At 42.7% G+C, this 16,343-nt stretch overlaps 1 protein-coding gene across 1 annotated transcript in view; it reads left to right on the top strand.

Annotated features, from left to right (window-relative positions):
* adgrb3 (adhesion G protein-coupled receptor B3) overlaps positions 1–16,343 on the top strand; it is a 1,095,571-nt gene that overhangs the window by 1,070,885 nt on the left and 8,343 nt on the right. Inside the window, exon 28 of the mRNA XM_068020141.1 lies at positions 2,962–3,608. Coding sequence (XP_067876242.1) covers positions 2,962–3,608 — 647 coding nt within the window. The remainder of the gene's footprint in view (positions 1–2,961; positions 3,609–16,343) is intronic.

The following is a 16,343-nucleotide window of genomic DNA, read 5'->3' as shown; positions in this document are numbered from 1 at the left end:
CAAAAGAGATTCACTCGGCTGATTCCTGGGATGAAGGGGTTTACATATCAAGAACAGCTAAACAGCTGTTGGCCTTTATTCATTAGAGTTTAGAAGAATGCGAGGTGATCTTATTGAAACATACAAGATTCTGAGGGGGTTTGACAGGGTAGATGTTGAGAAGATGTTTCCACTAGTGGGGGAATCGCGAACTAGGGGACATAGTTACAGAATAAGGGGACACTCATTTAAAACTGAGATTTGAAGGAATTTCTTCTCTCAGAGGGTGGTGAATGTCTGGAATTCTCTACCCCAGAAAGTTGTGGAGGCTAGATCACTGAAAGTATTGAAAGAGGAGGTAGATAGATTTTTGAAATATCAGGGAGTTGAAGGCTATGAGGAGCTGGGATGAAAGAGGAGTTGAGGTCTGGGGCAGATCAGCCATGATCTTATTGAATGACGGGCAGGCTTGAGGGGCCAAATGGCCTACTCCAGCTCCTATTTCTTCTTATGTTCTTATCGTTAAGACCGCCTGTTTCCACCTCCGTAACATCATCCGACTCCACCCCTATCTCAGCTCATCTGCTGCTGAAATCCTCATCCATGCCTTTCTTACCTCTAAACTTGACTATTCCAACGCACTCCTGGCTGGATTCCCACATTCTACTGTCTGTACACTTGAGGCCATTCAAAACTCTGCTGCCCATGTCTTAACTCACACCAAGCCCTGTGATTGCTGACACGCACTAGCCCCCGGTCAAACAACGCTTTGATTGTAAAATTCTCATCCTTGTTTTCAAATGCCCCATGACCTCACCTCTCCCTACCTCTCTAATCTCTTCCAGTCCCACAACCCTCTGAGATATCTGCATACCTCTAAATCTGGCCTTTTGAGCATCCACGATTTTAATTGCTCCACCATTGGTGGCCATACCTTCAGCTGCTTGGGCACTAAGCACTGGAATTTCCTCCCTGAACATGTCCACCTCTCGATCTTGCTCTCCTCCTTCCAGACGCTCCTTGGAACCTACCTCTTTCACCAAGCTGTTGGTCATCTGCCCTAATATTGCCTTATGTGGCTCATTGTCAGAGTTTGCTTATCATGCTGATGTGAAGAACCTTGGAACATTTTATTATGTTAAACTGCTGCATAAATACAAGTTGTTGTATCTGTCAATATTTTTAAACAGATTCCCCTGATGGATTAGCCAGGTAGGGTCTGTAATACATTGGTCTGTAAACTCACACACTCTGAAAGTTTACAAATAAAGTGCCCAATGTTCTGCAAAGGACCAATTAGCACTCACTCGGAACTAATCCGGCTAATCTGGCTCATTTTGGATAATCTGTAGATCAAAGGAACTGCCTGGCAGCAGCTAAACTCGCAATTTCATTTTTAAATTTAAGAAGAATGAACCGCTTTCATCTCAACTCTAGCTATTTGTAAAACACATTTATCTTGTATAATCAGATATGGCCTATTCTGTGAGGTGATTCTGTATGGTGATAGAAAAAATAACAGAGAAATCGCCCACATTTTCATATTTCTCATGTTACCTCTCCTTTCCTACTAGGATTGCCAACTCTGGACGTATTTCTTCAAGATTTCATCACATGACCTTCTGCCTGTACCAGCCCATCCCCCCTCCTTTTCTCCTCCATCTCCAATATTTCTATAACTACTAAAGTGTTCAAATAAATTGGGAAAAAAAATGTTTTTTTTTTCATTTCCTTCTGCTTTTACTTCTGACTTGTTCATAGCAGTGTCCAAGAGATCTGCCTATAATTCCTAGAGGCTCCAGGGCAATCCTGGAGGATTGGCAAGCCTGTTTCTAATACTCCAATGTTCTGGGTCTGGAAGATCAGCTTTAACGTTTCTCTGTTTCTGTGCCTTTGTCCTTCATTAAACCAGAACTTAATTGTGTTGGAACACATCACAGTCAAGCCTGTGTCAATCCATACTACCTGCACTGTTGAATTCCAACCAAAATTGAATATGAAATAAGCCTTGTTTGTTTTATTATTCATTCACAGGATGTGGGCAATGCTGCCAAGGCCAGCCTTTATTGCCCATCCCAAATTGCTCTCAGAAGTTGGCGGTAAGCCACCTTCTTGAATGCAACTGAATGGTTTATTGGGCCATTTCAGAGGGTAGTTAAGAATCAACTACGTGTGGGTCTGGAGTCACATATAGACCAGACCAGGTAAAGACACCAGATTTCCTTCCCTAAAGGACATTAGTGAACCAGATGAGTTTTTACAACAAGCTGGTAGTTTCCTAGTCACCATTACTGATACTAGCTATGCTACCGTACCCTTAAGATGGAGTTAGAATCACGAGGTGACAATGTAATGGTTACAGGGATTGAAACAATGCCCTTAAGGTTATTAGCACCATACGCTAACAATCGGAGCTAACCAGCCCTTGTAAAAGTGCTTTATTAAGAAATAAACTATGGGGTGGTGATAACAGACCTTTTAGATTCATGGGCTAGGTAGTCCAGCAGCTCTACTCAACCTCCTCATGCTTATTTGTTTTCTGTAACTATCTATTAAGCGGCTAATATATTGTTTACCTTAAATAAATGCTCTTCATCTTAATTCATCCCATATATTAATGTATTAAAACTCCATGATCGATGTATCATGTGACTGACAGGATGGTAGAAGACAGACCAGATAGACGTTGGTCTTTCCTCTTCCAGCCATTCCTATGTTCTCATTGCAAAAACGACCCATTTAGATGACACAGTTATCTTCTTACTACTAGATTAAAATAAAGTATTAATGATCTTAATGGCTTTTGGGAGAAGGCATCATCTTCAGTGAAGGAATGACTATTAAAATATCAAATGACTTGGTAAAATAGAATGAACCATAATTTGGCAGAGTGTTAATTTTTTAAAAAGGGACAAGCTACATTTGCAAGAATTTAGCAGTGGTTGAATTTTTAACTCTAACTGACCATTCTTTGATCCACAGTCCTTCACAAAGATATTGGAAGCTGCCGAGCTGCGACCATAACGGGAACATTGTCTAGGATCTCTCTGAATGATGACGAAGAGGATAAAGGAATCAATCCCGAAGGCGTGAATTTTTCAACCCTCCCTGGAAATATAATTTCTAAAGTTTTGATACAACAGCCACCGACTATGCACGTGCCAATTGGAATGAATGAGTTGACTGAGCAGTGCATAAAGAAAGAGAACAGTGAATTGCGAAGGACAGTTTATTTATGCACTGATGACAATCTAAGAGCAGGGGATGCTGAGTTGGCCCAAGCTCAAGAGAGGATGATGGAGAGTGACTACATTGTAATGCCAAGAGGCTCAGCAAATATCCAACCTATCATTAAAGATGAAAGCAAATTAAATATCAGCATGGAAGGCATGGCACACGATAGATTAATGCATTTTAAGGTTAATCCTGAATTTAATACAAGCGCACCTGTGATGGATCACATCAGTTTCAATTTAGATCAACATCTCACCACACAAGAACACAAACAGAACATACCATTTGAGCCTCGGTCGGCAGTAAAGAACTTCATTGTTTCCGAACTTGATGAAAATAACACTGCACTATCGAGGAGTGAAACAGGCTCAACAGTATCCATGAGCTCTTTAGAGGTTAGTAGGTTTGCATCAAGACAGTGCAGAAAAATGTACTCTAGCTACGTATATGAGATGTGCTACTATTGAGGTGGATTGTTCTACTTATCTATCAGCAGATTGTGAGTTTTGTGTTGTTTTTTATCCTGTCTATCCATGAATTTACAAGTTGCATTTAATTCTGTACAAACCTCAGACGAGAAGAAATTTCTCCACCAAGGAAACCTTTGCATAATGTTTGCCAGTATTAACACTCAAAGTTTCAGGTTCACTTATCTGCATAGCATTCCTTTATCCTCTGGTTTAATTCAGGCATTGACCCCTCCCCCCCACCCTTTATTTTCATGTTAACATCTCCCCTAAAATAGCAGGCAAAGAATGTCATACACCATTAAGATGCCATTAACAATTGGTCACTAATGTCACCAACAGAAATTCCTAGGCTATAATAAAACAGGCAGAGCATAAAAGGGTTTTGGAAAAACCTTTGGTAAGAATAATCAACTGAAGACATAGAATATCTAGGGGGCCAACACTGTTCAGCTCTTCCAGCGTGCTCCCGCCATAACTCAAGTGCAGTGCAAAGGCCAAAAATCAGGGCCCCAACCCCAAGTAGCAGTTTTCTAAGAGCCTTGTAAGATTGGAGCCTGTGCCCAGCCCAGCCCAAACAACACCATCAGCATAGAAAGGGGCTCGAATTCCCAGGCCAGGGGAGTTCCCTGGTTCCTGGCCTACCAAGTAATGGGTGATCTTTACATTTAAGACATACGTACTGCCTGCATCCGAATGGCAGAAGTGGAGGCCACCAAGGTCTGGACTGTGCCCAGGGAACCCCTTACTCTCTCCCATCCCCAAAGGGAACATTTTGTTCTTTATCAGCCTCCATAAAGGGGACCCTTCCAAGAAGCCTGGCGCACTTCCACTGAAATCCCAAGCAAAATGGGCACACAAGATATGTCTTAGTGACACAGATACCTATCTCCACCCCTCCACAATCTACCAACTTTGGCAGGGTTAACACCAGAGGTTCCAGGCAGCTCCTTGCAGGCAGCTACTCCAAGATGCTGCAGATTTTTGGCCATCACATATTTGGACAAACCCATTGCCAATCAGTGGATGAAGAGACAGCAAGAAGGGAAAAGTTGACAAGGAGAACAGAATATGCTGCAATTTACACAGGTTATTTTAATGTTCTGTGTTAACAGTCCTGTTCAAGGCAATTTAACATTCTGCACTATCATAAAGTTTATAGTTATTACTCCATCCTGATTTGTCATGTTTAATACCCCATGTTTACAGATTGTGGAAGGTATTTTTCTACTTCATTACATTTTGCACAAGTTATTTTAGTACTTAATGTTTACAGTTCATGGAAGGTATTTTAATCTATTACAGTTTATGCACGATATTTTAACACTCCATGTATACAGATTATTTTGCCGTAGTTTGTGGAAGCTATTTGAATACTCTCTGTCACAATCAGTACAGGGTATTTCAACATTATAGAATGAAATTACTCTTAGTGCACAGGGAAGTCCATTAAATGGGAGTTGAACTTTATGCCATTTTTTTTTTTACAACCCACAGGAAGACACCACTTTACTCAGTGTGCTTTCTGGAAGCTGAGGTGGATGATTTGAGTTTAAAACTAACACAGAAAGTACCTGTAAGTTTGCTGTTGAACTAGATAACCAGTCACCTAACCGGTATAAAGAATGGCCTGTGGGCCAATTTGGCTGTGGTGTGTGGAGTTTCTGTGAGGACAAGAAGGCATAAAAAAAAATTATGGATTAGCATCTGCAGAACTTTGTAGATGATAACAAGGGCACTGCAAACAGGAGGGCAAGCCAGCAGTGTCCAGAGGGAGACCACTACAGAGGACAATGATGAGAGGCCACATACCAGGAGATGCTGGAAGAACAAATGCAAGAAGGTGTCAGACTCAAACTGAAAGGGAAGAATGAAGATGAATAAATGTTGTCTGTGGTGGCTGCCATATATGGAAGTAGACACTAATGACAATCAAAGTAAATTACAGGTCTCAGAAGAACTTGTTTAACTTCGACATTATCTAGTAACCTTCTGCAAGTATAATGCAAGTAAACACAAAAAAATAAGCGTACCTGTTAATTAGCAAAACAGGATCAAAAACAAAGGAGAAGCTAGAATGATGCAGCCGAGGAAGATTGAAGACCATCATTGCTCACACTTACAGTTAACAATTACAATGCACTCCATCAGTGCTCATTCTCACATATTTTCTCTAGATAAAGTGCCTCACATTCAGGTAAGCTATCCATTCCTCAAGCCATAAATCTGTGCCACTGCCTTAAGATACCCAGTACACAATATTCATTCTTTGATTGCACCTTCCCTTTATAGAAAAGGTATATTAGGCTCAAAGCTTCACCCTTTGTAAGATGCCAGCATACAGGTCACTGACTGAGGGAGTTGTAACTGGTCTGAATGGCAAGCAGGCTGGAGGACAGGAATACACTGCAGGTTTGTACAATTCTAATCACATAACTTCCCTGCACAAATGCTTTTGCAACAGATAAGAAGAAATAATTGACTTTTCATGTGTTCTTTCTATCTCTTGTTGCAGGTATGACAAGAGCAACAGAATGGTCCTTCTCAGCAATAAACCTTACTCCAGCACTCAGTGTTACCACCACGTGAAGCAGGCACTCTGTAAGGTTTCACATATTTAGAGGAAGGAATTACAAAGTGAGTGGCATTTCTATCCTCTCGCACGGTGATAACCTGACTAAGTGAATTGCCTGTCCATTGTAGAACTCACACTATTTCCAAACCATTAATTTCAATGGAATGATAATTGGGCAGGTTCTATAATGGGAGGGTGATCTGCCCTGCCAGATTACTGCCATGTGGTGAGGATGAAAATTTAGCCTAGCATGTGCCGGGCAGAGAACTAGAGGCTGCAGAAGTGATCTTTTGCTGCTGAACTGGAGGATAACATCATCTTGGGCACTCTTCCTCTTGATTTTGATCCCAGGAAGTTCCAGACAGACAATGAGCAGCATCAGAAGCAAGATCTGAGACATACAGGCAGCAAGCACAGTTGGAGTATCTGTCCAGAATGACCCTACTAATGAGCATTCAGTTCCATGCTCTGCACTATAAGAATAGCCAGCTTCATTGCACTTGGAAGCAGACTGCAGGGGACTACGGATGAACGATTCAGAGGCCACCTTGGATTGTAGATTTCCCATATGGGCAGTCTGCATTTGTTTGCTTGCAGAGAGCAATGGCTGACATAAGGACATGACTTCCAGCAGAGGCACGGTGCCAAAAATACAAATAGCTGCCATTAGTCAAGTAGCAAGTGAAGCAAACATGCCCTGCAGTTGGCTATCCATCAGGGTTCCTTCCGTGTGGAAGTGACTAGTTGAATCACAACCACGACTTCTGCACAACTCTTATGAAGTGTGCACATCTATTCCTTCCAGCAGAATGTCACTTAAGAGTAGTATCAGTTTGGCTCATTTGATAATCTTTGAGTCAGAAGGTCGTAGGGACATGAGACCATAATCGATGCTGATGATTCAGTGCCATACTAAGTGAGTGCTACATTGCTGGAGGTGCAGTCTCTCAAATGAGATATTTAAGCTACAGCCCCATCTGCCTGTTTAGGTGAATGTAAACGATCCCGTGACACTATTCAAAGAAGAGTAGGGAGCTCTCCTAGTGTCCTGGCCAACATTGCTGTGTATAATTCAGCTGTCACATTATCTCCCGTTATAACAGTGAATACACTTCAAAGTTTATGAAACACTTTGGGATATTTCGAGCACAAAATAAGGTGTTATATAAATGGAAGTTCTTTCTTTAGTTAAGTAGATATAGCACCACACCAGTATACTCAGCACAAAGGTTAGATAGCACAGTACATCAGGATAAATGCACCACATTTATTATTACTTTCAATAGAGACACAGCATCTTACCTTAAACTTTACTGTTACTGCTGTCTTTCAAATTTAATAAATCATACTGTTGAGGTTATTTACATTTTAAAAATTCATCCGTTCAAATATAAAGGCAGGCTTCAAGGAAAGAACTATAGCAGCAGAAACTGACAAACCTGTTCTGCTGCTGAGTTTCTGCCTGCTCCTTATTCTCTTGGGCCACGACTTGTTTCTGCTCCTCAGCCTCCGCAAACAGATAGAATCATAGAAAGTTTACAGCACAGAAAGAGGCCACTTGACCCATAGTGTCTGCACTGGCCGAAAAACGAGCCACCTATTCTAATCCCACCTTCCAGCATTTGGTCCATAGCCCTGCAGATTACAGCACTTGAGGTGCCTATCCAGACTCCTTTTAAATGAGTTGAGTGTCTCTGCTTCTACTACCCTTACAGGTAGTGAGTTCCAGACCCCCACCAGCCTCTGGGTGAAAAAAATCTTACCTCATCTCCCCTCTAATCTTTCTACCAATCACTTTAAATCTATGCCCCCTAGTCACTGACCTCTGCTAAGGTAAATAGGCCCTTCACATCCACACCATACAGGCCCCTCAAAATTTTGTACATTTCAATCAGATCTCTCCTCAGCCTTCTCTGTTCCAAGGAGAACATCACCAGTCTATCCAATCTTTCCTCATAGCTGCATTTTTCCAGTCCTGGCAACATCCTCATAAATCTCCTCTGTACTGTGTCTAGTGCAATTACATCCTTTCTGTAATGAGGTGACCAGAACTGCACACAGTACTCAAGTTGTGGTCTAATCAATGATTTATACAGTTCCAGCAAAACCTCCCTGCTCCTATATTCTATACCTCAGCTAATAAAAGAAAGGATTCAAAATGCCTTCTTAACCGATCTGTGGACCTTCACTCCAAGGTCCCTCACTGAGCCAATTTTGTAGCCACCTTGCTGCGTTTCTCTGGATCCCATGGGCTTTTTTTTAACCCGTCTGCCATGTGGGACCTTGTCAAAAGCCTTGCTAAAATCCATGTAGACCACATCAACTGCATTACCCTTATCTATCTTCCTTGTTACGCCTCAAAGTTTGTGAAACACTGGGGCATTTGGAGCACATAATAAGGTGTTATATAAATGGAAGTTCTTTCTTTGTTAAAGTCGATATAGCAGCTCACCAGTATACTCAGCACAAAGGTTAGATAGCGCAGTAAATCACAATAAGTGCACCACAACCGATCTGCCATATCCCTCCAGAGCATTCTGTAAAATACCCTGGTGCAGTCCGAATATTGAAGCTGTTGTTGAGTGAGTCTGCCTCATGATGCTTCCTGTACTTCTTTAACACACCAAACTAGTACACTTTTAACACAACCACAATTCACAACTAATTCACCCTAAAATTCTGAATTGTATTTCAGTTTGGCCCAAAAGCCTTTTCGAGCGTGACGGTCTTCTTTACCTGTGCTATATTGGACATTACCAGATGCTCATTTTCATTTCTCTTTGAACCTACCTGTGTCATTCATTGTCCCCTGCCATTGTTTCTCCATTACATATGCCTTTTTCCAGGCAAAGTGAATGATTGAGAGCAGCAAAAGTTGAGACTGGGGTCCTTTGAGATTCACCATCTGACCATCTGCTTGAAAATAGACTTATTATATTGAATCCCTTTTGAGAACTTTAATCCTGGTTTTCATAAACAGGCTCCCTCTGGGTCTGTGACAACTGTGAAGACTTAATACTTCCCTGGTGATGGACAGCTGTGTTATTTTCCATGGCTTTGTGCTGAAAGGCTACGTGAGTTGTGTAATTTTAGTGATCAAATCCCCATAACACAAATGCCATAATCCTCAGCTCAAAAGGGAAATGTTCCAGTCCCCATTGCTGGTAAAAGCAGAGAGCAGTACAGGTACTGGGGAGAATCGGAAAAGCTGATCAGTCTTGTCAGATCTCCGAGCATGCCTGTACAGTTGGGCATGAGGTCTAATGGAAAACTGCAGGGAGCTTTATTTGCATAGTAATATTAGCATTATTTATCAATATTATCATTACAATACTATTTTCATAATGTATTGAAATGAGATGCATGTAAGGATGTGCACAATTTTCCAAGATTCCTGTCAGGAATGCACTCCTGCTTTGAGTCAGCCTGTATAAAACAGGGACCAGGCAGGGACTGAAAGCCTTTAGAGAAAGCTTGGTGTTTCGGGATGAAGAATATGTGAAGTACAATCTACCTTTAGATTTCAGATAGAAATTATTTTCAAAACTATTTTGTATCTGGCTTTTTTGTCCAAAGGTTTAGGCTGCCATATTTTGAAGTATTACCATTATAGTTTTGAAGATAGGCATTCCAATGGGGGAGTTCTCACTTTGTAGCTTTCATTGGAGGATAAAGAAAAGGATGATTGAAGAGTGCAAAGCAAGACAGATTGGATCACTCAGGAAGGGATATTGACTGGGAAATCACAATGGGGGTCTGGGGAGGGTCGAATATTCACCAGGGAGGCAATTGACAAAGTTATACCACCTCCTGGGATTTAACTTCTAGCCAGCTTCCACCACAGGGATAGCCTCATTCCAACCTTCCAGCAGCAGTATCAATCAATCTGCAATGCATATTTTATCAAGAGGGTGACTGATGTATTGCTCAGTTGAGCAAGCAATTTAAATACTTTCCCCATGGGCAACCACAGCAGAATCAGAAGGATGTGAAATGTTTTACTTCGTAGGATTCACCTAGGTGCCCCAAGGTAGCACTGGCCATAATATGAATTTTAAATTCAGTTTGAGGGAGAGAAGAATGGGTCCAAGACTAATATTTTAAACTTAAATCAGGGCAATTATGAGGGCATGAAAGCAGCTAGCTAAAGTGAACTGTCAAATTAGGTTCAGGGATAGGTCAATAGAGATGCAGTGGCAGACATTTAAGGGGATATTTCAGAATACACAGAATAGATATATTCCAATGAGAAAGAAAAATTCCAAGGGGAGGACCCACCATCCGTGGTTAACTAAAAAAGTTAAAGAGAGGATCAAACTTAAAGAAAAAGTATATAATTGCGCAAAGATAGGTGGCAGGTCAGATGATTGGACAGAATATAAAAATCAAAGAATGAATAAAAGATTGATGAGGGAAAAATTAGAGTATGAGAGAAAATTAGCTGGAAATATACAAACAGATAGTAAGAGTTTCTATTTAAAAAAGAAAAGAGCTTTGGTCCTATAGAAAGTGAGTCGGGGGAATTAATAAGGAAAAATAAGGAGATGGCAGATGAATTGAACAGGTATTTTGCATCAGTCTTCACTGCAGAGGATACAGTAACATCCCAGAAATAGCTGTAAATCAGGAAATGGAAGGGAGGGAGGAACTCAAGAAAATTACAAATCACTAAGGAATTGGTACTGAGCAAGTTGTTGGACCTGCGGTCTGACAAATCCCCGGGTCCTGATGGATTTCATCCGTGGTCTTAAAAGAAGTGGCTCGCGAGATAGTTGATGCGCGGGTTTTAATTTTCCAAAATTTCCTAGATTCGAGGAAGGTTCCATTGGTTTGGAAAATCGTGAATGTAATTCCTTTATTCAAAAAGGGAGGGAGACAGAAAGCAGGAAACTACAGGCCAATTAGCTTAACATCAGTCTTCGGGAAAATGTTAGAAGCTATTGTTAAAGACGTTGGAGCAGGGCACCTCGAAAAATTCAAGGTAACCAGGCAGAGTCCTCATGGTTTTGTGAAAGGGAAATCATGTTTAATCAATTCATTGAAGTTCTTTGAAGAAGTAATATGTGCTGTGGATAAAGGGGAACCGGTGGATGTACTATACTTAGATTTCCAGAAGGCATTTGATAAGGTGCCACATTAATGGTTATTGCGGAAAATAAAAGATCATGGTGTAGGGGGTAACATATTGGCATGGATAGAAGATTGGCTAGCTAACAGGAAACAGAGTAGGCATAAATGGGTCATTTTCTGGTTGGCAAGATTTAACGAGTGGTTTGCCTCCAGGATCAATGCTGGGGCCTCAACTTTTTTCAATTTATACGAATGACTTGGATGAAGGAACCAAAGGTATGGTTGCTAAATTTGCTGATTACACAAAGATAGATTTATGATTTAGATTTCGAGATACAGCACTGAAACAGGCCCTTCGGCCCACCGAGTCTGTGCCGACCATTAACCACCCATTTATACTAATCCTACACTAATCCCCTATTCCTACCACATCCTCACCTGTCCCTATACATCCTCACCTGTCTTTATATTCCCCTACCACCTACCTATACTAGGGGCAATTTATAATGGCCAATTTACCTATGAACCTGCAAGTCTTTTGGCTGTGGGAGGAAACCGGAGCACCCGGAGGAAACCCACGCAGACACAGGGAGAACTTGCAAGCTCCACACAGGCAGTACCCAGAATTGAACCCGGGTCGCTGGAGCTGTGAGGCTGCGGTGCTAACCACTGCGCCACTGTGCCGCCCACAGATAGATAGGAAAGTAAGTTGTGAAGAGGACATAAGGAGGCTACAAAGGGATATAGTTAGGTTAAGTGTGTGAGCAAAGATCTGGCAAATGGAGCATAATGTGTAAAAATGTGAAATTATTCATTTGGCGGGAAGAATAAACAAGAAGCATATTATCTAAATGGTGAGAGATTGCAGAGCTCTGAGATGCAGAGGGATCTGGATGTCCTAGTGCATGAATCACAAAAGGTTAGATTCAGCAAGCAATTAGGAAAGCTAATAAAATGTTATCATTTATTGCGAGGGGAATTGAATACAAAAGTAGGGAGGTTATGCTTCAGTTATGCAGGGCATTGGTGAGACCACATCTGGAGTACTATGTACAGTATTGGTCTCCTTATTTAAGGAAGGATGTAAATGCATTGGAAGCAGTTCAGAGAATGTTTACAACACTGATACCTGAAATGGGTGGATTGGCTTATGAGGAAAGGTTGGACAGGCTAGACTTGTATCTGCTGGAGTTTAGAAGAGTAAGAGGCGACTTGATTGAAACATATAAGATCCTGAGGGGTCTTGACAGAGTGAATGTGGGAAGGATGTTTCCCCTTGTGGCAGTATTTAAAAATAAGTGGTCGCCCATTCAAAAGAGCGATGAGGAGAAATCTTTTCTCTGAAGATCATGAGCCTTTGGAACTTCTTCAAAGGGCAGTGGAAGCAGAGTCTTCAAATTTTTTTAAGGCAGAGGTAGATAGATTCTTGATAAGGAGGTGAAAGGTTATTGGGGGTAGGTGGGAATGTGGAGTCAAGGTTTCAATCAGATCTACCATGATTTTATTGAATGGCAGAGCAGGCTCGAGGGGCCGAGTGGCCTACTCCTGCTCCTAATTCGTATGTACCCCCAAGTCCAGATCATCATTGATGGGGGAGTTTGTGGGGCCCTACAGTCTCCTGTACACGATTTCATCAACAACTTTCATGTCACTAATGCTGCTGCCACTTCGAGGCCTTGGCCTCAGTAACATGCCGCTGGGGTACTACAGATACTCCGCTGTAGCGAGATAGTTGAGTGTTATTGGCTGCCACACTGAGGCAACTGTCAGTCGATGTTTGGGTGGGGGCATGGGTGGGTGATTGCTAGGATGGGCCAGTGTTTAATTTGAGGGGCCAGGACAAGCCTGGGCAATTTTCTGAGCATTCCTTTAAGTACCATTGGTTAGGCCACTAAACCATGCCTCGTGCAAATCGATGGAGCATACTTCAAAATTGTGATTGGAATCCTCTATACATCATTGAGCCCTGATCTGCATAGTACACGTTGCCTTCCATCTGAAACAGTCAGACTCTCTGGCCAGCCGACCCAAGGTCAGTGCCAGTGTAAAAGTGGAGTAAGCAATCCAACACCGTTTTCAGGCTGATACCAATTAATTTACGCAGGAAGAGCAAGTTAAAGGGTCACTGACCTGAAACATTAACGCTGCTTCTCTCTCCACAGATGCTGCCAGACCTGCTGAGCTTTTTCAGCACTTGCTGTTTTTATTTCAGATTTCCAGCATCCGCAGTATTTTGCTTTTATTTTAAGTTAATGTAGGCCCTGTCTTCACCTCAACCCAATCCACTGTACCAGGGTTAGCTGAAGAGAAAAGGAAATTACAAGGATGCTCATTCGAGGACCCAGCTATACTCTTCAGCCTGAGCTTATATAAACATTGAGATAGCCATAAACAGCAGCGGAACACAAACGTGGAGAGGGTATCTTGCATTTTGGGTGTTTGAGAACCTAACCTGCCTCTGCTTCCTTGTGAGAGCTTGACTAGAATAAGTGAGGTAGCTGGGTGTCAGTGGGACCCTCTTGGGCCTCCGTCTCCTTGTGCTGGATCGTGAGAGGTTACTGCATCTGACTTTAATGGCTGCTTGGGCTTGTAAACTTTCAACTGCATTTACACTGCCATTTGAGCAATGTAGCTGGAGCAGCTGAAGAGATGTTAGCCTGAGAATCAACAGCCCCAGCCTTGTCAACTTTAGCCTTTTGTAGCAATACTCTAAGCCTTCATGAAGAGGACCCTCATTGCTCATAAGGCCTGTTATTGGGGACTCCCTCAGCTGCCCTTAGATTTGCCATTTCCTCCAGGCAAGACTGTCATTCTGACAAGCACTCATTGACAGATATGTGGACTTGGCCACTGGACCCCTCCAAACTTGTCTTCCAATCTCATAGGGTGCTTTGGTATTCTGTAAAACTTCAACAAAAGGTGGTGCTGACATAGCATCCTATTTTAAATGCAGGCTCTGAGAGTCAGATAATGAGTCATAATTGTTATGAATGCAGTAATGGGATAAGGGCCCAATCTTGGACACACATATACAGAATATATTAGAAGATAGATGGATTCCCTTGCATGCCAGGTGCTTGACAGCCAGAGCTTGCAAACTGCAACTTCAAATTAGTTCAAAAGTTCTTGGCAGCAGCAATGTCATGTGTTCTTTGTGTGATGTTAAGCAGCACAATGAGGTACGTGGATTCCACTGCCTTGAAGATCTCTAACAGGTTTTTTAACAGGTTCATTAACAGCTAAACTAGTACATACAATACAGAACCAACTATGTACAGAACCTTTGTCTCAGGTGTTACAGTTGTACAGTGACTAAGGCCTCTAGTCACATGAATACATCCTGGTACTTAGCTCATTAGCATACCGAGTTCTTAAAGGGACATCACTCTTGAAGTGATCATACAACAGCGAGGCACTCAAATATTGTGACGGAGAATCCACAATCAATTCCACAGGGGCATTGGCATCTTGTACCTGATTGACTGTGTGCTAAAATGAAATTAATGCAAATAACTATTCTTGACATGCTCTTTGCTGATAACTGCTTTTTTAGTCAATCACACTCTTATGCCATAATCATCTTCAGCCGGAAGTGTCCAGAGTATGATCCATTTCGGCCTCCTGCTGAGGTCCCCATCATCGCAGATGCCACTCTTCAGCCAATTCAATTCACTCCATGTGATATCAAGAAACTGTTGAAAGCACTGGATACAGAAAAGGCTATGGGCCCTGACAATATTCCGGCTGTAGTACTGAAGACTTGTACTCCAGAGCTAGCCGAGCCAAGCTGTTCCAGTACAGCTAGAACACTGGCATCTACCTGGCAATGTGGAAAAAAGCCCAGGTATGTCCTGTACACAAAAAGCAGGACAAATCGAATCTGGCCAATTACCGCCCCATCAGTCTTCCCTCGATCATCAGCAAAGTGATGGAAGGGGTCGTCAACAGTGCTAACAAGTGGCATTTGCTCACCAATAAACTGCTCGATGCCCAGCTTGGGTTCCACCGAGGCCACTCGGCTCCAGACTTCACTGCAGCCTTAGACCATACATGGACATAAGAGCTGAGTCGCAGAAATGAAATGAGCATGACTGCCCTTGACATCAAGGCAGCAGTTGACCAAGTGTAGCATCAAGGACCCCTAACAAAACTGAAGTCAGAGGGAAAACTCTCCAGTGGTTGGAGTCATACCGAGCACAAAGGAAGATGGTTGTAGTTGTTGGAGGTCAATAATCTCAGCCCCAGGACATCATTGCAGGAGTTCCTCAGGGTAGTGTCCTAGGTCCAGCTGCTTCATCAACGACCTTCCCTCCATCATAAGGTCAGAAGTGGGGATGTTCGCTGATGATTGCACAATGTTCAGCACCATTCGTGACTCCTTAGATACTGAAGCAGTCCGTGTAGAAATGCAGCGTCGCTGGCCAGGCCAGCATTTATTGTCCATCCCTAATTGCCCTTGAGAAGGTGGTGGTGAGCTGCCTTCTTGAACCGCTGCAGTCCATGTGGGGCAGGTACACCCACAGTGCTGTTAGGAAGGGAGTTCCAGGATTTTGACCCAGTGACAGTGAAGGAACGGCAGTACAGTTCCAAGTCAGGATGGTGTGTGACTTGGAGGGGAACTTGCAGGTGGTGGTGTTCCCATGCATTTGCTGCCCTTGTCCTTCTAGTTGGCAGAGGTCACGGGTTTAGAAGGTGCTGTCTAAGGAGCCTTGGTGCATTGCTGCAGTGCATCTTGTAGATGGTACACACTGCTGCCACTGTGCGGCAGTGGTGGAGGGAGTGAATGTTTGTGGATGGGGTGCCAATCAAGCGGGCTGCTTTGCCCTGGATAGTGTCAAGCTTGTTGAGTGTTGTTGGAGCTGCACCCATCCAGGCAAGTGGAGAGTATTCCATCACACCTGACTTGTGCCTTGTAGATGGTGGACAGGCTTTGGGGAGTCAGGAGGTGAGTTACTTGCCACAGGATTCCTAGCCTCTGACCTGCTCTGGTAGCCACGGTATTTATATGGCTACTCCAG

The sequence above is a fragment of the Heterodontus francisci genome, chromosome 3 (genome assembly GCF_036365525.1).
Source record: "Heterodontus francisci isolate sHetFra1 chromosome 3, sHetFra1.hap1, whole genome shotgun sequence".
Lineage (NCBI taxonomy): Eukaryota > Metazoa > Chordata > Chondrichthyes > Heterodontiformes > Heterodontidae > Heterodontus > Heterodontus francisci.
Note: the sequence above shows the minus strand (reverse complement) of the source record. Positions and strands in the feature narration are given on the sequence as shown.